We start from the raw sequence: 25,608 nt of genomic DNA, 5'->3' as shown, positions 1-25,608 counted from the left end.
TGAAGGTTTGTGAGAGCTTAGGGGAATTGTTGAAAGACATTGTTTATTCTAAGAAAAAGTCGTAGCGAGAAACTCAGGTAGGGGGAGCTTACATTCTTGACTTTTGTCATTCTTGATTTTTATTCTTGATTTTTGTCATTCTTGATTTTTATTCTTGATTTTTGTCATTCTTGATTTTTATTCTTAGTTTTGTCATTCTTGATGTTTGTCATTCTAGATTTTTATTATAATTTGTTGCATGTTATGTATGATCTTGTGGTATTGTTAAATTAATGTTGTTGTAGTATTTTTATTAGCTGTGGTTATTGTAAAATTGGTTCGTGGATGTTGTTTGGACCTTTTATAAGTGGTGAATGATAGTATGAATGGGTTACGAGAAAAAACATGTTTTTGGGTGTGAGTTGTGTATATGTTTGTTGTCATTTGGATGTTTTGGCGTTTGAGTGTTGTACCTTCTTTGTATGGGGGGAATGATATTTAGTCTGGTCTCTGACTTGTTACTGAGTATAGTACCCGATATGCGATGTGCTGACGTTTTTAATTACAAGTTCTTGTAGAGCAAGAAAACATGTCCTTTAGCTGCGAGGGCAGGAAGACTCGAGCAAACCTATTCGGTATAACGAGTGGTATGGTAGGGTACGAGGGATAAACCATTAGTTTGTGTGACGGTGTTTAAGTTGTTTGTGTGTTGTTGTTATAGAGTTTATTATTGTGATGAATGTTTAACATTTATGTGTTATGATTGATTCTCCGTTAGCTCACCCCTTTGTTTGTGGTTATGGTTTTCATCTGCGATGATCGTTTTATATGAAAGTAGATGATCATGCAGTTGATTCAGATATTGTATAGAGCGACATTTGAATTGAGAGAGAGAGCTGGAAAATTTATGGTTGTTTGAATAAACTATTTTATTTGAACTTTTTATTTCGTAATTAAATTGGAATTTTGGTTTATTTTTCTTGAATTGTAAAAACTTATCGAATTTAGATTTCCGTAATGGTATTATGATTTTAAAGGTTTTAAATTTTCACTCATAATCGTTGCATAAAAAAATTAAGGTGTTACACTTGTAGTAAAGTAAGAATAATTTGAGCCTTGTATTTTGGACCAAGTAGGATTTATTTTGGGTCTTATATTTTGTGCCAAGTAGTATATGGTTTTTGGACCATTAAGACCAACAAAGGCCAAGACCCAATGTTAACCTAAAGTGGACGTCCATAGTGTGTTTTGACCATATGGTTAAAGTTTTTAACCTAAGTTGGTGGACAAAGGGTGTAAGTTGTCCCACCCATGTGAGTATGAACATGTGTAATGCTCACATTGGAAATGATTTCTCATAGTTAGTAGCCACATTTAACTTCAGCAATGGAGATGATTCTCCATAGCTAATGGCCATATGTCATTCTCCTATTGAAGAAGATTTTCACCTTAGTCTTTAAGTTAGGTAATCAAACTTGTGTTTTTAGGGTTATGCTTCTACAAATTGGAGACACCCTAAGCTTATAAGTAGAGATGTCTCCACCCTTGTATTCTTACTTTGAGATTGATAATGAAATGCTACCAAATTCTTGAGCCATTTTATTAGTCTCCAAAGTCAAGGTTAGAGTATTCCATGTGGTCTCCTCTAGCCACATTCCTCTATGAGTTGGCCTAACCTCTCTAAGAGCACCATTCAAACACCATTCCTTCACTTATAAAACACCATAGGTTGTGAGCCTTATCCCTAATCCTTTATAGCTTTTGCACCGTTTTACATTCATCATCAACATAATATCTCTTAATACTTTGGCCCAATATAGCAAAAGAAGGTTACTATCATTTGGTATTAAGAGTTTTGGTTTTATAAGAGCTAAGTCTTTTGTTCCTAACTATTTTATTGCTTTTATGTGTTTGTTTATGTGTTGTTCTTTATGGTTTCATTTTTAAGTTCAAACTATGTTTTTTTCATGATTTTAGTCTTGTTTTTCTTAGAATCATTCGACTTTTGACTCTAGTTTCTTGTAACATTGACTTTTATTGTATGAATATTCCTTTAAAAGATAGAAAAACTACATGCAATAGGAAATAAACCATATGCATGAAAGAAAACAAATTACTTAAAAGAAAAAAGAACTTGATTAATACTTACAAAATAAAATTGATTTGTGATTTTTGTTGAATTATTTGTGATAATCAATTCTATGACCTTAGATATTAAAAAAAAATAGAAAATGAGATTAATTTTATTATAAAGAAGCAAGATAGAACATAAAAAAACGTTATTTTAAGAATTTTTTTTTTGAAATGAAATGTTTTAGAATGATTAATTTAAAATAATTAAAAATTAATTTTAAATTGAAAAATTTATAAAGTATAGTTTTTTGCAAACGTTTTCACAATGCACATACAATATCCATTTACTATATTTAAAAGAATATTTTTATTTCTGAAAAATAAGAATTATAAAAATTTATTTTCGTGATTATATTGATAGATGTGCTAAGAAACCATTGCAGAACAATTTTTTTTTTTCTTTATTGTATAAACATAATATAAAGTATATTTTCTTAAAAATAAAGTTTAAACCTTTCTCTGCCCCTCTTCTCTTTTACATTACTAACAACTAGAACCTTCCAATTGCTCAAAACATTAGGGTTTTTGGAAGGGGTTTTAGGGCTGTTATTGCTCGCATTCAGAAACCCCCAATTCTCCTTCCTACGATTCAACATTTCTCATCGAAGTGCTTCCAAATGCTGCGCTCCAATGGCGTTAGGCTCCTCCGATCGCTGCCCGCTAAATTCATCCGTCACGCCGACGCCGAACCTGTACTGAACAACCCTTCATCTCTCTCGCCCCTTGATTTGCCATTCATTATCCAACTTCAAATTTTGATACGTTTTCTCTGCCTACTTGGAAGCAATTTTGTTATGTTTGGTTGATTTATTTTGGATAAATCTCAGGCATATGAAGGAGTGTGCCAAAGGGGTTTTAGGACTTCGAGTTCGGGACGTTGTAATCCATCCAGAGTTATTGGGAACTTATTTCCAAAAGGTACGTGTTGAAGATAATAATGCAAGTTTCAATTTTTGCTTTGAATTTTTAATTTTGTTGTGCGATTATACAAAGGAATAAGACTCTGTTATTGAGTCAATTACTTTTGGATTAGTTTGGAAATTGTTGGTCCTAATATTGTTTTTCTTATGCTGTATTGAACATCTTATAAAAAAAGCGAACTCTGATTTTCTGTGTTTTTTTGCTGATCCTTTTCTTACCTGTCTAATTGCAGTTGGAAATGGTTTTACTTTGAAGAACTGGTTGCTGTATGGAGCAGCTAATACATATCGGGGGACATCCAGGTCCATTCATGGGTCGGGTATAAGATGTTGGAGTGCTTGCCTTACTTTTCATTCTTGCTGATATCACACCGAAATGCATTGGGAAATCTTGTTTGGTTATTCATGGCTTGTATTTTGTCTTTTCCTTTGGTGATGATGTCTAAGTGGCCTGAAGTTAATGCTACTTTTGTTTAATTAGCTCTGCAATTTCTGTTTTGGTCATTCCCCTGGATGGATATATTTGTTTACTGTCCCTTGAGTTGAAATAATTTATTTTTTCCCCTCAATTTCTTTTCAGCATCATTGGCTAGAGACTATTATGAAGTGCTTGGTGTGAGTAAGAATGCAAGTTCTTCTGAAATAAAGAAAGCATACTATGGGGTAGGTTTTACTTGACTAGTTTGATATAAATGTATTTTTGTTTCAACGAACATTTTTGAAGTTTTAGGTGAACATTTGAATTATTTCCTGGTAAAAAAATCTGATTTCTTACTTATACCTTTCCTGGTTGAAAGGGGTCATCACATGTTGCATTCTCTTCTAATTCCAAGTCTTGCCGAAAATGTTTTGCAAACTGTTTGCTTTTCTTATAGTACGCATTGCTTTCATTTCCCAAGTGGGCGAGATTAAAATAGTTGTTTGGATTGTGTGGGAAGAGTTTGTTTTCTATCATATTGCCGTTACGTATGCCAACCACTCATTTATGTCATATAATACTGAAATACGTTTTATCTCCTTTTGCTGTTTAATTTTTATACTTTGTTGTTGGCACCCGTTTTATGATTTTCTTATTCGTAATATGTTCCTCTGTAATATTTTAGTTCCTACAGTAGTTGTATGCTTGTGAAAATATTTCATGTAGTTCCCTTTATTTTTCCTTTATTCTCTTCACACATTCTTCAAATGCACTCGATGAGCATGAGTTATTTGTCTGAAATAATTCTATTTCTGCCTTTTTTTTTTCACTTTTTATTTTCTTCATGTTCTGCAGCTTGCAAAGAAGCTCCATCCAGACACAAACAAAGATGATCCTGAAGCTGAAAAGAAGTTTCAAGAAGTTTCAATAGCATATGAGGTTTACTGTTGTTGTGCTTGTTACTTACGTAGAGCTCCACTGTAAATTGTTATGTGATGAGTGAACTGGATTATGATTTCTTTACTCCTCCCCCTTTGAATAACTGCATTGTAGGTTTTGAAGGATGAGGAAAAGCGTCAACAGTATGATCAGGTCTTGTGCCTTTCCTGATATATTTTTGTTACCTTTGCCAAAAAATTGTTACTCTATTGGTGTAAATTTATAGGGCAGGTTACTGATTGTATTCACAAGAGACCTACATTATACATCATAAGAGCATAACAAGGGAATAATAGCTGGACTCAGAAGACCTCTGTTTTATGTAGTTGGAGGATAGAGATATTTGAGGGGGAAAAGTTGAACAAAAGGATTGGGCAGTTATAATTAGCACCTTTTTTTAGATATGTTTGGGATAGCTGTAAAAATCTTCTTATTGCTATAATTGATTATATGTATAGTCGATTGTTCTTATAATAGATTTTAATCAAAATTAGTTTTAAGATAATAAATTTTGTTTGATATTGCAAAATAACAAACAAAAGTATAAAGCTGAAAGGGAAAAAAGGCTATTGGAAAATAATTATAAGCTACAAATTTCAAGAGTCATAGTCAATTTAATTTTTGGAAAAAAAAAAGAAGCTTTTCACCAAGTTCAAAGATACACACAGCTGATATATCAAACAACTTTTTAATCCCCAAAAGTGTCTGAAATCTCAAAACTAATCTTTTCCATACATGCTCTTCTTTTATCTTTTTACTAATTATCTCAGTGATTTGATTTAATATGGATATGTAGATTGGCCATAATGCGTATGTAAACCAACAAAGCTCTGGTTTTGGAGGTGACAGCGGCTTTAATCCATTTGAGCAGATATTCCGAGATCATGTAATGACTTGCTGCTTTCTATACTCTTGCTATTGGTCATGTTTCATTGTGTATTCGTTCATCCTATAATTTTTTGGTAGTTTTGTCTTCGTTTCTGTAGATTTTTATTAGGAATTTTGCTTAGTAGAAATAACTATGTAGTTGTAATTTTAAATGTGATGTTATAAAGGAAGCATCTGATGTTATTATTGTTGTTTTCTGTTCTGTTCAGACACTACATGCAACTGCATCAGTTACTAGTTCAGATTAGTGGTGGAATAATCTGTCTAGTTTTTAATAGTTTACAAATATACAGCTTCAATAATCATACAAGCAATCAAGCATCTTAATTTGCATATGCAATGTTTGTTTGTGCCTCTGTTCTTCTTTTAAATAAAATTGTAGTAGAAAATAATAATTAGAAAATAATGATTCAATAAATTATTGCATTATAATAAATAACAATTGTCTAAGAAATTTGCTTGAATTAAATGTCCCACATTGAAGACTACTGTGCTTTTTAATCCTCTAAACATTTCCCTCTGATGGTGATCAGGATTTTGTCAAGAGCTTTTTTCATCAGAATATTGGTGGAGAAGATGTCAAGGTTCTTTCTCTCTTCATATCTTCTGGACATTTTAACTATTCTAGCACTTGTTTGTGGAAATGCAACTTGCTCTATTATTGTTCACAGACTTTTATTGAACTATCTTTTATGGAAGCCGTCCGAGGATGCACCAAAAATGTTACCTTTCAAACAGAAGTGCTCTGTAACACTTGTGGTATGCTCATGACTTAAACATCATTTACATGCTTAGTTGTTAGCTGTCTGTAGTATATGTAATTTAGTTTGCAAGGCATGTGCACCGGAAGGTGACAAGTTTTTTCTCTTTGTTGACTATTCAGGTGGGAGTGGTGTTCCTCCTGGGACAAGACCTGAAACTTGTAAGCGCTGTAAAGGGTCGGGAGTGGTCAGTATTGTCTTAAATATAACTTTCTTTAGTAATGCATTATTATTGTTATTATTATCATGATAATGATGTTAACCTGATGGCTTTTGTCATATGTCCAGACATTTGTACAAACTGGCATATTTAGGATGGAGAGTACTTGCGGTACATGTAAGGGAACTGGAAAAATTGTATCGGTATGATGCAAACATTTAACTTTTTTCATATTAATTCTCTTCTGTAAATTTGGATACGGTGGATTTGGCTGTGATTCATGTAACTTGCCATGTTGCTTATTATTGTTGCTTTTTTATTTCCTATTTAGCGACAATACATATAAATAAATAAATTATACAATGAATAGTGTAGATTCATCATGTTCATGTATTTGTGCTTATTTTTCATACCAATAGCTAGTAATTTTGTTCTTTTCTTTGTTGGTGTCAGAATTTCTGCAAGTCATGCAAAGGGGCAAAGGTTACCAAAGGAACAAAATCAGTCAAATTGGATATTATGGCTGGTAACAACTTAAAATTCTACAGTGCATTGTTTTGGGTGAATCATATTCATAGTAAAGTTACCTTATTTTACAACCAGAAAGAAACTACCGTATTTTACAATAGTAAAGTTAATGCTTTTAATCACTGACCTTTTAATAATTTAGAGCAATGTTAGGTGTTGACTATCTTTCTACTGACTAATTTGATTTTATTAATTGTGGGAGCTAAAAGGAAATAAAATGGGTTGAGCGATTGACATGCTCTTACATATGCAGGGATTGACAATAATGAAACTATAAAGGTTTACAGGAGTGGTGGTGCAGATCCTGATGGAGATAACCCTGGTGATCTTTATGTTACTATTAAGGTGACCGTTTAATCTATTCATTGCTTGGTCATCATTTCCATTTTTCTCCTGTATCTTCTCACAAGCCCAATTATTTATTTATCATTTTCCTTTGAGCAGGTCAGGGAAGATCCCGTCTTCCGTAGAGAAGGGTCTGATATTCATGTAGATGCTGTCTTAAGTATCACTCAGGTAATGTTTCTCTATTAAACAGTTTGAAGCTTATTTCTAGTTGATTTTTTTCGGCTTTCTATTTATGTATGCCTGTATTTGTTCTTAGTATCAGTTTATAATTCTGGGGAAGCAAATTGGTGTCATGGCCTAGATAGAGAAAATGTTTTGACCAAGTTGGACATATATTTTTTGTATATTTGTTGTCAATCTGGGATCAGTGGAATGCTCCACCTCTTCCTAACACTATATGGAGTTGTGACATCTTCATTGGGGTTGGGAGGGGTGAGGGATAATCTTTACTTTTCTTTTTACCGAAGTAGGCCTTTTTTTGTGTAAATCACCTTCCCCTAGCATTATGACTGGCATGTTTGACATAGATTGCAGTTGCCTCTAGACTCCAATCAGCCTGAAGCAACTAAAAGTTACTTCTGTGTGGTTTACTTATTTCTTATGCAGATTTGAAGAATAATGGGAATTAGAAACGAAGATGCAAACATGCCATGCAGCAATTAAATTATGTATAGATGTGTATTTTTCATAATAACAATTTATATTATCGGGGCTGTGTGCATTTTATTTACCATTCTAGTATATTCCATGGTGGCTGGCAAATATATGAATTAAATAGTCGTGATGTGGGAAAAGACACTCCAATGGAATCATCCACATAGAAATTGATTTGATTCAAGCACTTGGTTACATTCATAGGGACCTAGCAATCAATAACCTCTATAGATTCTGGTAGATTTATGGTTTTCTTTCTATTTTGTAAATGTTTAGGATATGAAACATCTTACTATTGGTTTGTGTTGCATTATGGGGAGTGCTAAATATTGAAAATAACTTAAATGCTATATTATTTTTCAGGCAATTTTGGGTGGAACGATTCAGGTCCCAACTCTTACCGGAGATGTTGTTCTTAAGGTTTGTGTTGCTTTTGTACATAATTTCTCATGGCATTTTGGTTTTGGTAACTGATGATCCTTGATAATGGGTCGTGATTGGCAGGTTCGTCCTGGCACCCAACCTGGTCAAAAGGTGGTTTTGAAAAAGAAAGGTAAGTTATATGATGTCGTATATTGATAATTTGGGAGTATTTTACCATACAGCATTGTGTGAAAGTATGTTTTAAATTCCATGAACCTGTTCGGTGGATTTTTCAAGTGTTCAGTTTAAGGTGATTTTTTCATCGTTACCAAGTTGTTTGTTCTCTTAACAGGGATCAAGGCAAAAAATTCTTATACACTTGGGGATCAATACGTTCATTTTAACGTCAGCATTCCAAAGTGAGTGTTATATTTAATGTTGAATGTTGTTTATGAACTAATGTGTACACGCTGGAAATTCCATTTGGAAACAGCTCCAAACCCTGATTTGTGTTAAAAGTAGTCTCTTCAATTTTGTCCAAATCATGATTTGGAGGCTTCAAATGGGAGTAAACTCCTTTTGCTCACCCCACAAATAAAAATAGTGTAGGATCAGGTTGTTTGAGAAAAGATTTTTCTTTGTGATGGGTCTGATAGATGTCTATAATATAATTGGTCTCTTTTTGTGTGATGTTCTGCAGCAACCTGACAGAGAGACAGCGTGAATTGATTGAAGAGTTTGCCAAGGAAGAGCAAGGGGATTTTGATAAACAGAGAGCTGCATCTGCTTCGGGTTGAAAGCATTGCAAGATTTGCCAAATCATGCTCAACTAGGCGGGTTTTGAAGTTTTGTAGGATTAAGGACTGGTAATTTTGTTTGTCTCTTCCACTCTTTTGATATGTAATATTTCTCATCGAAGTGATGACAAAATTCATAATTTTTAATTTAGAAGGCAGTCCCCTATGCTCCTGTAGGCTAGTATTCTTGTCAGTGTTGTATATATAAAAATCACTCAACGTCATTGTTTTTCCTACTATCACCACATACATATAGGGGAACCTTAATAATTGGGCCATGGCTAAACTATAACATTTTCTTCACAGTATTATCTTCAAACATTAAACAATACATATTCATTTGTCCTTGAATCAGTTTGCTTTTGTTTTCTTATAATGATAGTGATGATTAAAAAATGTAACTTATCGAATTTAACGTTCTCTTTCTTCCTTTAAATGCTTTGGTGAATTTGTTACTTTTTTCGTGGACCAGTTTACATTGATTTCCAAATCAACTTCACGGTAAAATGGAGGCAGCAGCTTCTTGAATTTCCATATATTTCTTCCTGTACCCTCATAAATTTGTGCTCCAGACTATGTAATTGGGAATGTAAATTTTATAATTTGGATTTTTTTATTCCTAGAATATAATTTTTTTGTACTTATTCGGAATAAAAAAAATACATTTTGGATTATATAATTTAAAAAATGTATTTGTATTTTTATTTTGTACTCTGAATCAGATGATTTGATATACAAAAAGTTTATGGTGGTGCAGGTCAAAATTATGGAAGTTTGTAAAGGAATGGCTTAAATTATAATTCATGAATTACAGATTTACAAGAAAAAAAGTCTGATTTCAAACCAAATAATGCTGTTTGTAGGCATGTTTGTTCATAAAAGTTTTATTTATTTAATTTTCTTATAAGAAAAAAAGTTACGTTTATTTGGTCTATGGTTATGTCTGAGAAGAGTTAAGCTAAGTTTTTTACGCAAATTTATTAAAAATAATAATTTATGCACTCCATTTTAAATACTTTTAAAAAATAGTGAACATTTTCTAATAACTTAACCCTACTTGCATTAACCTGATATTACTATTTGAAGATTGTTCTTGAATTGGTGCATATTTTGGATGATTATTTTCTTTTAATCGACTTATTTTTTTTATTATAACATTGTTAATCTCTTGAATAATTAAAAAAAAGAACAATACAACATAGTTTAAACTAATCTATTATCTCATAGAACATTATTTTAAGAAAGCACTCCATAAATTTCTTGTAAAAATAAAACCCTTATTTCTAATAACATTTCATTCTAACATTGAACTTGATTTTATCACATGCTTTCACCTGCATAAAGAGATGAATAAAATTAATCTCACTTCCAAAACATTCACACAAAACAACATAAACCATTTCCTCAACATTATTACATAAAAAAAATGTTACAAATGTATTTTTCAATACAATATGAAGAGTTTATATTTAACAAATTTATCCATAAATATTTCTAGTATAGAAAAATAAGAAAAAAAAATGATGAATTTCTTTATAAACTAAAATTAACTGTGAATTTGTAAGAGTTCATTCATATAACTTCTCTAAATTCTTGTTTTCAGTTTTCATATAAACTTTGTGAAGAAACATTTTATTTTATTTTTTGTTTTCAGAAGTACTTGTAGGTAAATTTGTGACATGAATAAAATTTATTGAAATAAGATTTAGCACAGTTTAATAATAAAAAAATTATTAACCAATAAGCCGGATTGTTAAAACTTTTTTTTAAAAAAATTCTTTTTAAAAAAAAATTGCCTGTAAAAGTTTATATGTATTTGTTTCAATATTTTTTAGATAGAAGATATAGAAAAATCTAAATCTGAACAAGATAAACACATATTTTGGATAACTTACGAAATCTAACTGTTTTTTAATTATGGACAACAAAAATATAGTAATACACTCTAATTCCTCTTATCATTTATTATAATAACTCTAGAAAATTAAAATGGATTGTATAATTTCAAAACTATATTTAAATGCAAAATAATGTTGTTGTCTAAATGATAGCAAACATAAAATTATGAATGACCTTCCAAATATCACCCATTACTTTTATATTCAAGAAATTATTACATGATTGTAAATCAATATTGGTCTTATTAAATCTTCATGAAACACCATCATTTTAAATTTTAAGAGTATTTGAAACCAGAATCAAATGATTTATTGTGTATATAGAAATTCAATGTTCATGTTTGTAGTATAAGCATTGAAAGAGAGAGAAGAAAGGTTACATGGTTGAAAGTTTGTGGTGCACTTGTTTGGGAGCTGTGAGGCCATGTTACGGTCTACCCCAGAAATTGGAGGGCCATTGACAAGGACACACAAACAAGGCTGGCCTAGTGCCCTAAGGGCATTGCAACATGCATCACTTGGTGGAATGGAGCTAAAAGGAGCAACTGCTGCCCTACAAGGAATCAGCTGCACAAGAGAAGAGAAGAACGTGCTTGTGCATGAACTGCTTTCAACTTGTCCCACCAAACCTACCATCATCATCACCAATGTCACTGCCCTCATGTAACTACAAAACTTCATCTTTGATTTCTTGCTGTTGAGAATATTTCTGAGGGTTTGGATTTATTTATACATATGATTTATTCTCATGTCATGCATGATTCCTGTTCTAACTAAGTCTCATTCTAGTCATGCTTACCACAGAGAGATATCCTCATCAATGTGATTGTGCTGAATGCTAACAGTTAGAAGATTCAAATGATGTGATTTCTTCCAAGAAAATTTGTAAAATTGCTTCTGCATATGCATACATTATTTCAAGAATGTGAGGATAAGTATGTGTTTAAGAATGAATGAATATATGTTTTCTATCTGTCATGTATTTTATTATATGTTGCATGAATATTGATCCACCTGTCTGAATTAATGATTAATATATTTCTGTGTGATTTTAATCTTATACGTGTAACATGAGGAGTTGCACATAGTTAATATAGATGTCTGAGTGAACAAATTTTAAACATTAGATTTGACCATACATGAACAAGATTAAACACAAAAATCATGTAGTATATATTCTTTAAACTAACATGGCTTTTTAAATTAATCACATAACATTAATGCATAATTATGCAGTCTAAATTTATTCCTCTCATTGGGATAAAAATTGCTCTCACTGCACACAATCCCTATATCTATATCTGTATCTGTCTATTAACCTATTGGATGATTATGTTTTCTGTGAGAACATATATTATTGCTTTGGTTCCTGCTCACAAATTTAATGATACAAATATTTGCTCTAAAAATGTGTAGACAATTCAATAGTAAGTAAAAATTAAGCAACATAAATTTTTGGGATGTATTCAACTGCTACAAATGATGGTGCTTTCTCAAAGAAGGCAATGTTGTGAACAGTTATACACCTCTGAAGCAGTTACTCCATTGTGAGTTGTACATGGTACAGGACATACTGGATTAGTCCATGTTCTAATGAAAGTTTTTGAAAAGGGTATGTCTTGGATACTAATCAGATCCCCTCACTTAATAAAAGTGATAGTTTTTTAGTTAAAATTAGGATTTTCTCCCTTCTCTTGTTTTTTCCATTTTTCTTTTCTCCTTACTATTTTATCAAATCCTTTGTGATCCTACTTGTTAATGTTTGCAGAACAATCTACTTGTGTTTTCTTTTTTATGTTTGAGTCATACAATCACACATGTCAAGATTCAAAGTTAGTCATCACATGAACACTAAAAGTTATGAGTATTTTTTTCAATCTTGGTGAGTGCATATTTATTATTATATTTCCCATAAAAGTTTTCATTTGATGCCTTCCCTGAGGAGCCTTGCCCTGCTCCCTCTCACAGTATGTGTTTGTAGATTTCTGCTATGTTCAAATCTGAGCTCAAGTTTAAAGTCACTTTATTCGATATTCCTGATATTTTTGTGCCTTGTATCTGATGCCTTCGCTTTTAAATTTTGATGATACCCCATTATCATATATTCCTTCTCTGGAGAAATCTAGAAATGAGGGTAGAAAGGTAGTTCTTTCAATTTTTCTTTATTGATAGAGAGTGCAGAAGGGTGTGTATAGCAGACACAAGGTAACTTATCATCAGCTTGAAGATATATAAAACTAATAATGTTTGACGTTTTTCTTTAATCCAATCCAAATACAGGGCCAATTTTTTAAACTTAAAGTAAGCACTTTTAGAGCATATATGATTTTTAAAAACCAGTGCAGATAAAATTTTATTATTTATAAAGTAGAAAACTAGTTATTTTTACAAAAAAAATAATAAATATACACTTAAAATATAGAAATTTACATACTTTGTTGAAAAAACACTTTTTCTTTTTTCAAAAAATAAACACAAACAAATAAGCCCAGAGTTCATAGAAGAAATGACTGCATAATTTTGGATTAAAATTTTATCTTCCACGTTGTAGTTTGGTATGGTGTTATTATCTCAATCAATAAGCATGTGCAACATAAAATTAGTCGTTTTTAAGTCATCTTCCAGGGATGAAGAATTAATTATACTTGTCTTTCGATTATGAATGAAGGTCATGAAATACAAATACTGGTAATCCAATAAAATCTGTATAAGTAAGGCCATCTAGAAGGGTTCTACAGAATAGAAAATTTAGGAGATAAAGATTATGTTCCATTAACCAATTGATCTGTCTTTGCTTCTGAATGGATCGGTCACTGTGTTTTGGGGTCAGGTTATGAAGGATTTCCATGCAATTCAAAACCATGATTAGTTTTAGTATAATGTAACTCAAAGTCATGATCTTCCACATAGCACAAGCATCTGCAATAATGAGATAAGATTATGTTTGGCATGTCTCAACTTTCTATGTCGACTCTTAGGAAATAATAGCAGGGATTGTACAGTAAAATTGTTGGAATCTTATGAGTTGATACACTAGGGAAATTTATGAATAATGAGCCATGAACAAGCTTGGGTAAGAAACCACGACATCACTTATATTTAAAACTTTAATCCAATAAGTTTATGTTTATAGATATTTTATTTCTTAACTTTGTCATTTCTATTTAATACAAGACTCAGCCTTAGATTCCTAACAGAAATGCAGGAGTATGCATGGCAAAAATTCTTTTCTTTTTCAGAAATAATCAGCTGAAATGTTTGACTTTAAGTTGTCCCAAACATGCTAGAAAATAGTAACGAGAAATCTTACTATCAAAGTAAAAATTCTGAATCAGAAATTCTCTGAATTATTTTTCACTCTGCAAAAACATCACAAGGTAAGTGGTGCAAAATTCTGGCTGACTGAGGTTATATACAGAGCAAACTGAAATGATCTAGGATTAGCCAGTAAATTTATGATGCCCAAAAACTAAGGTTAAAAACAAATTCAACCGAATCATTAAGATTAAACTAAACTGAATTGTATAGAATATTGGGTTATTTAGAAAAAAAAGAGACTAAACTAAATTAATTTAGTTTAGTTTATAAAAATTGAATTGTTTCTAAATAGTGTTATTTCAAGTAAAAAACAATTTAAAAGCAATTCAGAGTAGTTCATTTTGATTCAGTTCACTCAAACTATGCAGTTTAATTCAACTAATCCAACCAGTTATAGAGTTCAATTCTTTCAAAGCATAAAGTTAATTTTACACTGGCTTAGTTAAGTTCAGTCTATGCATTTTGTACACACTTGCCTAAAATCACAGGCAAAAAGAAACACATTGTAAGAACCAAACATGGATTCATAGACTTCCCTTGTAACCATTGGTACTCATCATTTATTCTATTCTTTAGCAACGAAGTTATAAAGTATAGGGGGGATAAATTGCTGATAAAGGTACAGCATACATTATTAAACCATGTGATACCAACTAAGACACTCTGCTATGGCAATCATTTGTCACTTATCAGCAACAAGAGCTTCAATTTTGCTTTCAACGTGAGCTTCATGATCCTCTAAGCGACCTTTGACTGTGTCATTCTCCCAACGGATCAATGTGGGCACCCCAGTGAGCTTGAACCTAGGGTCTACCCTCCATGGATGCTGGGGGTTTCTCCATGTTGGTCTATCTCCAACATAGGCTCTCAAGAGTGCAATGTCCTCAGATGAAGCCTCTAGCTTCTTGTAGATCACAGGTTCTGCTCTCACACAATCTAACAAGTTAAAAGAAAAGTATTAAAAAAAATATAGTCACGCTTTTTGTAGATCACAAGTTGAACTCTCACTATGTTCATGGATTCTGATAGACTAGTCATACTTCTCTAGTTTATAGAAATCCCTCACCCTCCTCTCCATTTTCCCCAACCAAACACTGTGTAACTGTCACCAAATTCTAACAATAGTATACTTCGATTGGTAATTTACATCAACCACCATAGAGTAAAAGAAGTCAATTAACGCATGCACAGAAAATCAATCTGTGAGAATATCTTCTCAGGACAGTGTTCCCCAATATTGACATGAAAAGAAGAAAAAAAAAAGTCTTTCTCCACCCCCATTTTTGTGCTATGTCAGCAAAGAATTCCCATTGAAATTTTCAAATGTTCCATAAAGACCTAGTTATGAAATAAGAAGTTTGGAGCAAAAAGACTCAGGCTTGAATATGTTGGCGGAGAAAGAAGAAAAAGGGCATGCATGGATAGATATATAGATAGATACCAGGACACCAGCTGAGAGAGGTAGCAGGGTCTTTGTCAGCCAAGAAAAGGATGAGATTCGCCTTGTTTTCTGCAGACTCCGATCGGAACTTCTCAAAAACGCCATCAAAACTCGACACTGTTGCCTCCAACACTTTCAACGGCATTTTTTTTTCTCTGTAAACAACAAAACCACACAACACAAACTTGTCAGACTCTTTTCCAAAACAATATTCGATACGTTTATATGACCGACCAAAACCCCTTACGTTATTTTATTTATTTGTAACAAAATCAACTGGTAAAAAGCGAATGCTGTCAAAATATATCTGATTTAAAGCGTTAATAATGTAAATTAGTACCAAAATCTATAAATAGTTCCCGGTTTAATGCTAAATTAGCTTTTAAAATTATATTATGATAATAAAACGAGGGTTAAATATATTTTTAGTTCCTATATTTCGGGTTTGGTTTTAGTCTATTTTACAATTTAGTCCTTCAATTATAAAAAATTCTGGTTTTAGTCATTTTTACAATTTTTTTTTAATTTTATTTACTGTTTCAAGCTTTGCTTCAATGTTAACTGAAAAACGTGTTTGAAACAGTAAATAAAGTTACTTACTAGTTCTTCTTTTTATGAGGCACAAGCGGGAGAATTTGTCCTGGAAGCAGAAGAGCTACTGAAACTGCGTGAAACTATCACAAATGTTTATGTACAAAGAACGGGCAAACCTTTATGGGTTATATCGGACGATATGGAAAGGGACGTTTTTACGTCAGCAGCAGAAGCCCAAACTCATGGAATTGTACATCTTGTAGCAGTTTAATAAAAGATTGGTGAGTTTTTTAAAGTTGAAGGACTAAATTTTACTTTAGTTTAAAAATAGACTAAAACCAAAATCGTTCCAAAGTATAGGGATTAAAAACATATTTAACCCATAAAATGATGTTATGAAACTTAATAATGTAAATTAGTACCAAAATCTATATTTCACTTTTTTTTTATTTTTAATTTTTTAAGATTTTAAATAATTTTTATATATATTATAAATTATTATACACTTTTTTTATTTTTTCATAAAAACAACTTCCCTAATTGTTGTCACTTTTACCACTCAACCTCTGAAGATAGTGTGCTGCTTCATTCGAATGTTGCTTCATTGCACCACTGTTATGAACCACTGCCTTCGTCGTCTCCCTTGTCATCAATCGTCCCTTGTCATCTCTCACACTAAGTCTCCGTTCTCAGGCTTTCCTTCGGTGCGTCTTTGAATCTCAACGTTCTTCTGTGTTGAACAATGTTTAGTATATTATATTCTTTCATCTATATGGAACTTAGGATTTTTTTTGTTAGGTTAATTTGTTTGAATTTATGTTTATAGTTTGATCTTAAGGTTTCACTGATGACTAAAATTGAGGATTTCGGGTTCAAACTGTGGATTTTTGTAGAATTGGGGATATAGGGTTCGAATTGAGAGAATACTTTAATGCGGTGGTTGAATTGTGTTGTGCAAGCTTGTTGTAGATTTTTTGGGGTGTGTTGCCTCATTTTGATATAGTTTTTTTCTTTGCTGGCTTGGTTTCAGCTTTGTAATGCTTGAATGAATAATAGGTTGCTGCGTTTTGGTATCTGTGTTCTCTAATGTTGTAGATAATTCAAACTTTTAGGATTCTAGTTGAGACTGGAAGGGCATGCTTTGAGGCATTGAGGCCATTGGCTTATAGTGTTTTGGCAGAGATTGTACATCATGTCCGGCAAGATCTTTCCTTATGACAGGTATGATATTTTCTTCCACGCTGTTTTACATGGGAGATGTCTGTTTTAAAGAAATTTCATACTGAATAGTAATTGGATTTTTTGAAGTGGCATGCCATCTCAAAAGTTGTTTAATGATTAATACTATTGTATAATGTAGAGCACTATCTTGTTATTTGTGGAATCATTTTCGAAATGTCAATTTGGTCATTGGAAGATTAGGACACCAAATTAGTCATCTATTGGTAGCTTTTTGACATTGACTATATTTTGGTCCCGGTAAATAGTAACTTTGGACTCTTGATGTCAAAAAATTTTCCTTTAGAAGTTGTGAAGTGATAGCTTGAATCTTTATTGCACTCCTTACGTTTCCCACACCATACCTTTCTTTTCTTGCAAATTTACTTTCCAACCTTTGCATCCTGTTGCTTTCTTGCTTTGATTTTAACGTTCTTGTACAATTAAACTTCAATTCTGCTATTGGATCTTGGTTTATATTTCTAGCTTTTGTAGTTTCTTATTTAGTTTCGTTGGACTACGATTTCAGAATGGAATTTCTTAGTTGTAATTGGTTGGATTGAATTCCTAAGCTCTGCATAACAGAGGTTCTGTTTTTAGAATCCAAGAAACCCAAAGTGGGACTTAGTTAACAAGAGGCCTTTTTGAGCATAACTGAAATTTAATTTAATAGTTAGAACAAGATTATTAATCCTGAAATTACTTTCTGAGTTGTTTCCTGCTTGGTCTTTAATTTCATGGTTTCTAGTTCTTTGTTTTACCTTTGCTGCTATGTTAGTGATCTGTTACAGCTTCATTTACATTCGATGCATCTTACCCTTCATTGCCCAGTTGTTAAATCTTTTACATTTGGCTTTTGAGCATTCATTGGGAATTCTAGTTTCTGCATAATATAATTTAGCAACCCAGTTCATTGGTTCTGTTTTAGCATTTTACTCAATAGGGGATTTTTCGTTTCACTAATCTTGTAGTTCAATTAGCTGTTTTTTAGGATCAATTCACGTTGCATTGAGTTGGTTGCATCATTGGCATACTATTTAAGTCATCTTACTGCATAAACACTGCATTCACATTTTCTTACCTAAGTGTTGCCACGCTTATGGTTTTAACATTGGTTTCAAAGTGTGATTTTGAGTTTTGCATATATATTATTCCTGATCAATTTGCATTTTTCATATCTTCTCATCATTCCAGATTTGTTCACAACATTGTGTCTGTGTAAATAGTATTTTAGGTTCATAGAGACATTCAATCAAACAGTTTAATAAAAGCTGCATCTGCATTCATACATCTCCAGTATTATCTTAATATTGTAGGTTTGAATCATTGCATCTGCACATCATCTCCATTCATATTAGTTTTAAATTTGCGTTCCAGACGTGCACTAATATAGCAGACAGCATCAGCTTTTAAAATCTTGTTTCAGCACTTGGATCAGGTGCTGCCAATTTGTCTAACATTGTTTCCAACTGTGATTTTTGATTCTACATACATTTAGATTAATTAGCTTGCATATTTCATTCAAAGTTATCATTTTAGATTTGTTTCAAGCATTGCACTAACATGTTCTGCATTAGCATTCAAGGAAGGCAGAATTGGTCTTAAATCTGTTTTCACAACCTATCAATTCTGCCAGACTTGGTTTCATGCATGATTTAAATTTTTTTTGCCATCATTGCATCTTTGATTTTTAGGATAATCAGAGTCATATATACTTCATTAGGTGGACTTTGAATTTTTGTTTAAATTGATGCAGAATTCTTATATGGATTGGATATTATTTATGTACAGGCAAGTGATATCTTGAAGGAAATGAAATCATTTAGGGAGAAGCTTCTTGCATCTAAACATCCTTGCACGCTATCTGTTTGATTAAATTAAATGCATTTCTTCTAATTCCCACTCTATTATTTTCTTTACTGAACTCATTGCTAACTGGAAACTAGTGGTTTCACGTTTAACTATAGGGGTGTCTGATTCCAATACACCTCAATCAATTGAAATTTTTTAGCATTAGCTTGGTTGTTAGTATTACAGGGCTAATATGTTTGATTGGTTCTAAGATTGCAGCTGAATACTGAAGTACTATAAAGGGTGGATGAGACGTTTGAATTCGCATGCGAGATTATTTGGAGAAATAATATTTAGAAATGATTGTAATAGCGCAAAAACTCTCCCCTTCAAAACTTAAACCACTCTTTTATATCTCATTCCTTTGTGAATGCAGAAACCATTTCCACTCAAATGTCTTTCCAACCTTAATACCATACTCAAAACCCCATATTCAAAACTCCACAAAATTTTCACCTCAGCCGTGGGCTAATCTGTTTAGGTTTTGCACTTCACAACATTCAAATTTAGCTACAAAACAGAATTTGTCCCTCTGTCGTGAAGGTAATTATGATGAAGTCAGTTCCCAATCTCTTCGTGTTTGCCTTGGCTGTGGGATTCATATGCAAGATTCAAACCCAAAACATCCCGGTTATTTTATCAAACCATCCGAGAAAGCAAATTATAGACTGTATAACAATCTGGAACCCATTGCACAAGAGCCTGAGTTCTCCAACTCTGTTAAAAGGGGCATTGTTATTGAACCAGAAAAGCTTAATGTTGATGATCTAGGCTTGATTAAGAAACCAGAGAAGCCTGTGGTATGTGCACGCTGTCATTCATTAAGGCACTATGGGAAAGTGAAGGATCCTACTGTGGAAAACTTGCTACCTGATTTTGACTTTAATCACACTATGGGTAGAAAGTTGGCATCAACAAGTGGGACCCGGTCTGTGGTGCTGATGGTTGTGGACGTAGTGGATTTTGAGGGGTCATTTCCAAGGAAGGTTGCAAAGTTGGTTTCTAAGACAATTGAGGACTATTCTGCTGCATGGAAGCAGGGTATGTCAGGAAATGTGCCTAGAGTTGTACTTGTGGTGACAAAGATAGACTTGTTGCCTAGCTCATTGTCACCAACAAGGTTGGAGCATTGGATTAGGCAGAGAGCAAGAGATGGTGGGATTAATAAGATCACTAGTTTGCACATGGTTAGTGCACTCAAGGATTGGGGACTGAAGAATCTTGTGGATAATGTTGTTGATCTGGCTGGACCTAGGGGTAATGTGTGGGCTGTTGGGTCACAAAATGCAGGGAAGAGTACTTTGATAAACGCAATAGGGAAGTATGTTGGAGGGAAGATTACACATCTGACCGAAGCACCTGTGCCAGGGACTACACTAGGCATTGTTAGAGTGGAGGGTGTTCTTCCAAGTAAAGCAAAACTGTTTGATACACCTGGCCTTCTTCATCCATACCAGATTACAACGAGGTTGACGAGGGATGAGCAAAAGCTTGTTCATATAGGAAAGGAATTGAAACCAAGGACATACAGAATTAAGGTCAGTGCATTTTAGTTTATGGGGATGCATTTGTTGTTGTTAGTATAAGTATGCTAACTTGCATTATAGTGTGTTAAGTGATCTGTTTATTATCTTTTGTGTACTGTTAAATCCTGATATATTTCATTTTTTTGCCAATTTATCACTGATAGGCTGGCCATTCTGTTCACATAGCGGGTTTAATGAGATTGGATATAGAAGACACGTCCGTGGATTCTGTTTATGTCACAGTGTGGGCTTCTCCTTATCTTCCACTGCATATGGGCAAAATAGAAAATGCATGGAAATTGTTCCAAGATCATTTTGGCCACCAGTTACAGGTATTATCTTTACTCATTTCAATTGAATGCTTACTCTGCAACATCTTGTCCATAAAGCTGAATGTAGGGTATCTTCCCAAAGTATTATCTGCGTTGTGAACTGCACCTAGTTATCTATGAATTGTTACAAAGAGAGACTTGGGTGGACGTTGACCCAGCTTCAAAACTGAAGTGGGACCCTACCAGCCAAAATTTGTCATTAAAATTAAAAAGTAATCTTTATTGTATTAATATATTAATATATTAAAATAAAAGCAGTAGCTTTTTGATGCTTGACATTAAATAAAAAATTTAAATAAAATAAATGAATATGAATGTTCTCTGCATAGCTTGTTTGCAAATTGATCAAACTCAAATTGGGTCTCCGCAAAAGGTGTAGTTTCCTTGCAGCATGCACCTGAACTTGTATTAAATTTTCAAGAAAGGTGATTTTTTGATGTTGCAGACATCACCGTTCCCGGGGTGTCTAAGGTTTTTCTGTCTTTTGAACTTTCAGTTTTCTCTTGATAAACCACTTGCTCATAGACATTTAGCAATAATCCTAGTTTTCCCCCTGATGAAGTATAGGGAACAACCTAGGTGTCAATCCAAAGAAATGACAAAGAATTGAGTAATTCTAGTGCGTAAGTTTGTCCTAATGATGGGGGAATATGTCTATAACAATCACTAAAAATTACTAAATCCGTTCAAAACTATGAAAACCAAAACTCTTTGATAAAATGTCCTTAGAGAAAACAGTATGCATATGCAAGGTGTTTGCTAAAATGCCTAAGAGAGCTAACAGTGTGAGTTATACAAAATGAATGATTGGAACAAGTTTGTATCACTGAAACATGTTATGCTATGAAGGCAGAACTGAAACTATGCAAAATCACTAAAATCACTATCTAAACCAGATTTGGCAGCAAGACCATAGTGTATCAGCGTGAATGCATGCTCTGTTATGCAAAATGTGATTCTATGATACGCTATTGATGGAAACATGATATGAACATGGAATCAAGTGTAAAACAAAGCCAGTTGACGATTAAAACTGAGAATTTACAAAAAGAACAAGTACAGACCAAAATTCCTAAAATTAGCTAGCTACCTAAACTAGAAAACCTAACTAAACTGTTAGAACTAGAAAAGAAGAACTAAACCTGTAATTGAGTTCAGAGACATGTATCTAATGTAGAAACAATCACAAAACAATAATCAAAAGTAGAATTAAGCAGCAAAAATCAAAATTGAACATTCAAACCTAAATTCAAACTAGTGGCGCTAAACTAACAAGAATAACTACCAAACTGCAAAATTTGGAAATGTGACAAAATTGAAATTAAATGTTTGCAACAAGTTCAAATGATTAAATTGCACTATTGAAAGTAAAAGCAACTAACAAAGTAAACTCTGGAATTGGATTTGAGTTCAGAACTGGAAATNAAAAAAAAAAAAAAAAAAAAAAAACTTGTAAATTCAGTAACCTAAACTGTGTAAAATCTGTCTAAAACAGAATTCGAAGTTGAATTAATGTCCACTAGGCATTACTTGTGATCGCTAAGGTTCATTTCTGATTCCTTAGTGTACAGTGATCACTTTGTATTCACTACAATATAGCGTGAATCCATAACTAAGTTTAGTAAGTTACAAAAGTGAAAACCTTATGTACATCAATAAAAGAATGAAATCTGATATAGAAGAAAGAGAGAATTGAATCTGTAAAGTTAAGCAGGAAAAGTGAAATTGCTTATAACTAATCTTGAAATGAAGTAGAGTGTTGCATGGAAATACAATGTATGGAAGAACTTGTGACCTTGCTCACTTTGGAGTCTAAGGCACCAAGGATCTCCAGGGAAAAATGGGGTGAAAATCTGGAACGTGCAGTGAGAATTGGAAACTAATACCTACTATTACTATGAGCCCTATTGTAAACAACTTTTAAATAATTATTCAAGCCTTTATATATGCTAGGCTAAGTGTGAAACTTCGAAACTAGAAAAACTTCCCATAACCAGCTTGCATGAACAGGTAGCAACCAGTCAACTCTACCTTTAAACTGACTAAACTAACCTAAGTATATTTACAAGTCACCTAGGTAGCCAATAACTCTTCCAGCTGTGATATAATCATCCAGGCTAGTGTAAGTAAACTCCATGTGCAGAAACTGTCCATTCAACTTCCTACTTGCAGGAGCAGGTGACAACCTCTGATTCAACAGTTTGTAGGTCACGTACACAGTTTGCTTCATGTTCAGATGCGTGTACAAATTGTAGTTCAACTATTGACAGAAGCAGTTTGCGCTTTACTTCATTCAGCTTCTACCCTTCATAAGTGACCTCCAACAGCAGATACAGTAGTTACTTTTTACTGCTCACAGCCAGTTCTATTCACGCAGCTGGATTACTTCTTCTAAGGACCAAAGCTGGACACACGAGCTGGCTTTACTTCACTTCACAGCACCTAAAGCAAAAGCTGAAATGTTAGTCAAGATTAAATATCAACACTGCACTAGAAAATTCAAAGCTGAAAAATATGTACAAACTAAACTATGTTACTTACTAGGACTAGAAATTCAACAATTGAAAAACTAAACTAAAAATCTACTTAAAAACACAAAATTAACACATTTTCACAGGAACTAAGATTTTTATAATGAAAACCAAATCTGAACTAAAAAGAGGAAATTATAACTAAACAAGGCCCAAAAGGAATGCTACTAACTATGAAAAATACAACAAAATTGGGACTCATCATCCCTATTTCTCCTTTGCAATTTGTTTGAAAAAAAATTTCTTTCCAACAACAATGTTTTTCTCTTGTTTATTCTTGTTGAAAAGTTTGACTGTTTCTTCTCCTTGACTATGAAACCCTTAAGCATTTAGTTCCATAACACAATATCTCGCTCTACACTTTCTGGAAAAGCTTTGATAATCTTGGAAGCATATACATATAGAGTATATATTGGCCAATAAACTACCAACAAAATTATGGATGGTTAGCTGAGTCAAGTGAGAGAGAATGAGACATGTTTAAACCCGGGAAAATGTGAGAAAAAGTATAATGTTTCTTTTTAAATTGTTCATTTTTACAATGAAGTGACAATTTTTGGTAAGATGTGTCCACCATGTCAATTTTGGGGACAGGATTCACCAAAGTTTTTGTCTGTTACAAAGTTGTACGGTTATTATATACTTTTTAGTTTGAGCAGGGGAGTTGTTCTCCTAACCAAAGCAGGTGTGTCAACGGCTGTTAAAATGACCTTGAAATATGTTAGTTGTGTTTAATTAACCTGGTCAAAATATTTAATAACATTTTTTTTTCTTTTTGTTTTCAATCCACATAGGGTCTGGCAATGATCTTAATAAATTTAGTGGAATAATATTCAGAGAATTAAGTAAGATTTGAATGGAGTGGCTATAATATGCTTAAGGTGTTTTATATTCAAGCAAAATGTATCTAGAGCTCTATGTAATAGGTTGAAAGAAAAATAAACTTCATTCTTGTATAACTCATTTTGAATTGTTTCTGTGTAGCCACCAATTGGAGAAAAACGAGTACAAGAACTGGGGAGTTGGGTGAGAACAGAGTTCCATGTTAGTGGGAACAGTTGGGAGTCAAGTTCAGTAGACATTGCTGCTTCTGGCCTCGGGTGGTTTGCCATTGGACTTAAAGGAGATGCAGTGTTAGGTGTTTGGACTTACGAAGGAGTTGATGTTATCCTTCGTAATTCTTTAATACCCTATAGATCACATACCTTTGAAGTTGCAGGATTTACAGTATCCAAGATTGTCTCCCAGTCCGACCAAACTTTCAACAAGTCAAAAGAACAAAATGACAAAAAGCCAAAGGGAATAAACAATTCAAAAGTATCAAACCAGTTCATTGAATCACCTCTTTTGACTTTTGATGGAGTCGTACAATAGTGGTTGTCATTTTGACCTCTGATGGAGTCATGTAATAGTGGTGTCACTTTGACCTCTGATGGAGTCATCTCATAATGGTGTTATTTTGATTTCTGATGGAGACATGAAATAGTGGTGTCACTTTGGAAGAACCAAAGGATAATTGAATATCATGCCATATAATTTTCTATACAGTACACCAGATGAACCAAGAGTCAAAACATGTAATGCCAAGCTCATCATTCTCTAAAGTTCAAGCAAATGGAGGGCATAAGCTAAGAGTTGATGCTTAATGATGAGGAACAAGAATAAAATGTGGCACAAGATAGTTTACCATGACTTATCATTTTATTTTAATTTAATATTTTATGTTTCTTTTTGTGTTCCAGATCGGAATTGTCTCAATGTTTTGATCCTTCCAAGTTAGTTACACTAGTTGAGAGTTTAAGGATTTTGTAATTCAAGCAGGTCTTGTCTGAGAATTCAATTTTTAATTTTATTTTTTGAATTGGATTCTAAATATAAATCTCATTGAACTCGTAGGCTACTGTAACTGAATTTCTTGGATATTTGAAGTTAGTATATTTTTTATCTTGAAATAGCAGTTGCTATGGAATGCTGTGGATTGGTGGAATAAAAGTGGAAAATTGGCACCTAGAGAAATCTTTACAAACCTTTATAATATTTTTCTTTTAACAGTTTAATCTTATATGAAATT

At 32.9% G+C, this 25,608-nt stretch overlaps 4 protein-coding genes across 7 annotated transcripts; 2 read left to right on the top strand and 2 right to left on the bottom strand.

Annotated features, from left to right (window-relative positions):
• Positions 1-2,577: 2,577 nt before the first annotated feature.
• Positions 2,578-9,504, top strand: LOC106759825 (chaperone protein dnaJ GFA2, mitochondrial). Of its 2 annotated transcripts, XR_001375630.2 has the most exons (19): positions 2,578-2,804; positions 2,940-3,030; positions 3,266-3,352; positions 3,613-3,695; positions 4,306-4,389; positions 4,504-4,542; positions 5,186-5,275; positions 5,811-5,861; positions 5,949-6,036; positions 6,161-6,225; positions 6,327-6,401; positions 6,652-6,724; positions 6,980-7,071; positions 7,171-7,242; positions 8,092-8,148; positions 8,233-8,281; positions 8,444-8,510; positions 8,792-8,957; positions 9,361-9,504. XR_001375630.2 is itself a non-coding variant. In XM_014643172.2 (18 exons), exons 1-18 carry the CDS (start codon positions 2,730-2,732, stop codon positions 8,886-8,888), a joined length of 1,335 nt encoding a protein of 444 aa, XP_014498658.1. In that variant the 5' UTR covers positions 2,578-2,729; the 3' UTR covers positions 8,889-9,231. The 2 variants fall into 2 exon arrangements, 1 of the variants encoding a protein (XP_014498658.1); XM_014643172.2 differs by lacking the exon at positions 9,361-9,504 and having other exon boundaries at positions 8,792-9,231.
• Positions 9,505-10,139: 635 nt separating this feature from the next.
• LOC106760554 (protein LIM2) lies at positions 10,140-11,531 on the bottom strand. Its single transcript, XM_014643975.2, has 2 exons — positions 11,167-11,531; positions 10,140-10,222 (listed from the first exon to the last, which is right to left on the bottom strand). The coding sequence occupies exons 1-2, from the start codon at positions 11,465-11,467 to the stop codon at positions 10,209-10,211; spliced, it is 315 nt and encodes a 104-aa protein (XP_014499461.2). The 5' UTR covers positions 11,468-11,531; the 3' UTR covers positions 10,140-10,208.
• Positions 11,532-14,542: 3,011 nt separating this feature from the next.
• On the bottom strand, positions 14,543-15,761 carry LOC106761398 (thioredoxin-like protein Clot). The gene is made up of 2 exons (XM_014644951.2): positions 15,546-15,761; positions 14,543-15,040 (listed from the first exon to the last, which is right to left on the bottom strand). Exons 1-2 carry the CDS (start codon positions 15,688-15,690, stop codon positions 14,787-14,789), a joined length of 399 nt encoding a protein of 132 aa, XP_014500437.1. The 5' UTR covers positions 15,691-15,761; the 3' UTR covers positions 14,543-14,786.
• Positions 15,762-16,625: 864 nt separating this feature from the next.
• On the top strand, positions 16,626-25,529 carry LOC106762315 (GTP-binding protein BRASSINAZOLE INSENSITIVE PALE GREEN 2, chloroplastic). Of its 3 annotated transcripts, none has more exons than XM_014646155.2 (5): positions 16,626-16,783; positions 17,192-17,300; positions 19,368-20,686; positions 20,839-21,006; positions 24,522-25,529. In XM_014646155.2, exons 3-5 carry the CDS (start codon positions 19,448-19,450, stop codon positions 24,909-24,911), a joined length of 1,797 nt encoding a protein of 598 aa, XP_014501641.1. In that variant the 5' UTR covers positions 16,626-16,783; positions 17,192-17,300; positions 19,368-19,447; the 3' UTR covers positions 24,912-25,529. The 3 variants fall into 3 exon arrangements, with proteins under 3 accessions (XP_014501641.1, XP_014501640.1, XP_022636992.1); XM_014646154.2 differs by having other exon boundaries at positions 19,361-20,686; XM_022781271.1 differs by having other exon boundaries at positions 16,628-16,783; positions 17,175-17,300; positions 19,361-20,686.
• The last annotated feature ends 79 nt before the right edge of the window (positions 25,530-25,608 follow it).

The sequence above is a fragment of the Vigna radiata genome, chromosome 5 (genome assembly GCF_000741045.1).
Source record: "Vigna radiata var. radiata cultivar VC1973A chromosome 5, Vradiata_ver6, whole genome shotgun sequence".
NCBI lineage: Eukaryota > Viridiplantae > Streptophyta > Magnoliopsida > Fabales > Fabaceae > Vigna > Vigna radiata.
Note: the sequence above shows the minus strand (reverse complement) of the source record. Positions and strands in the feature narration are given on the sequence as shown.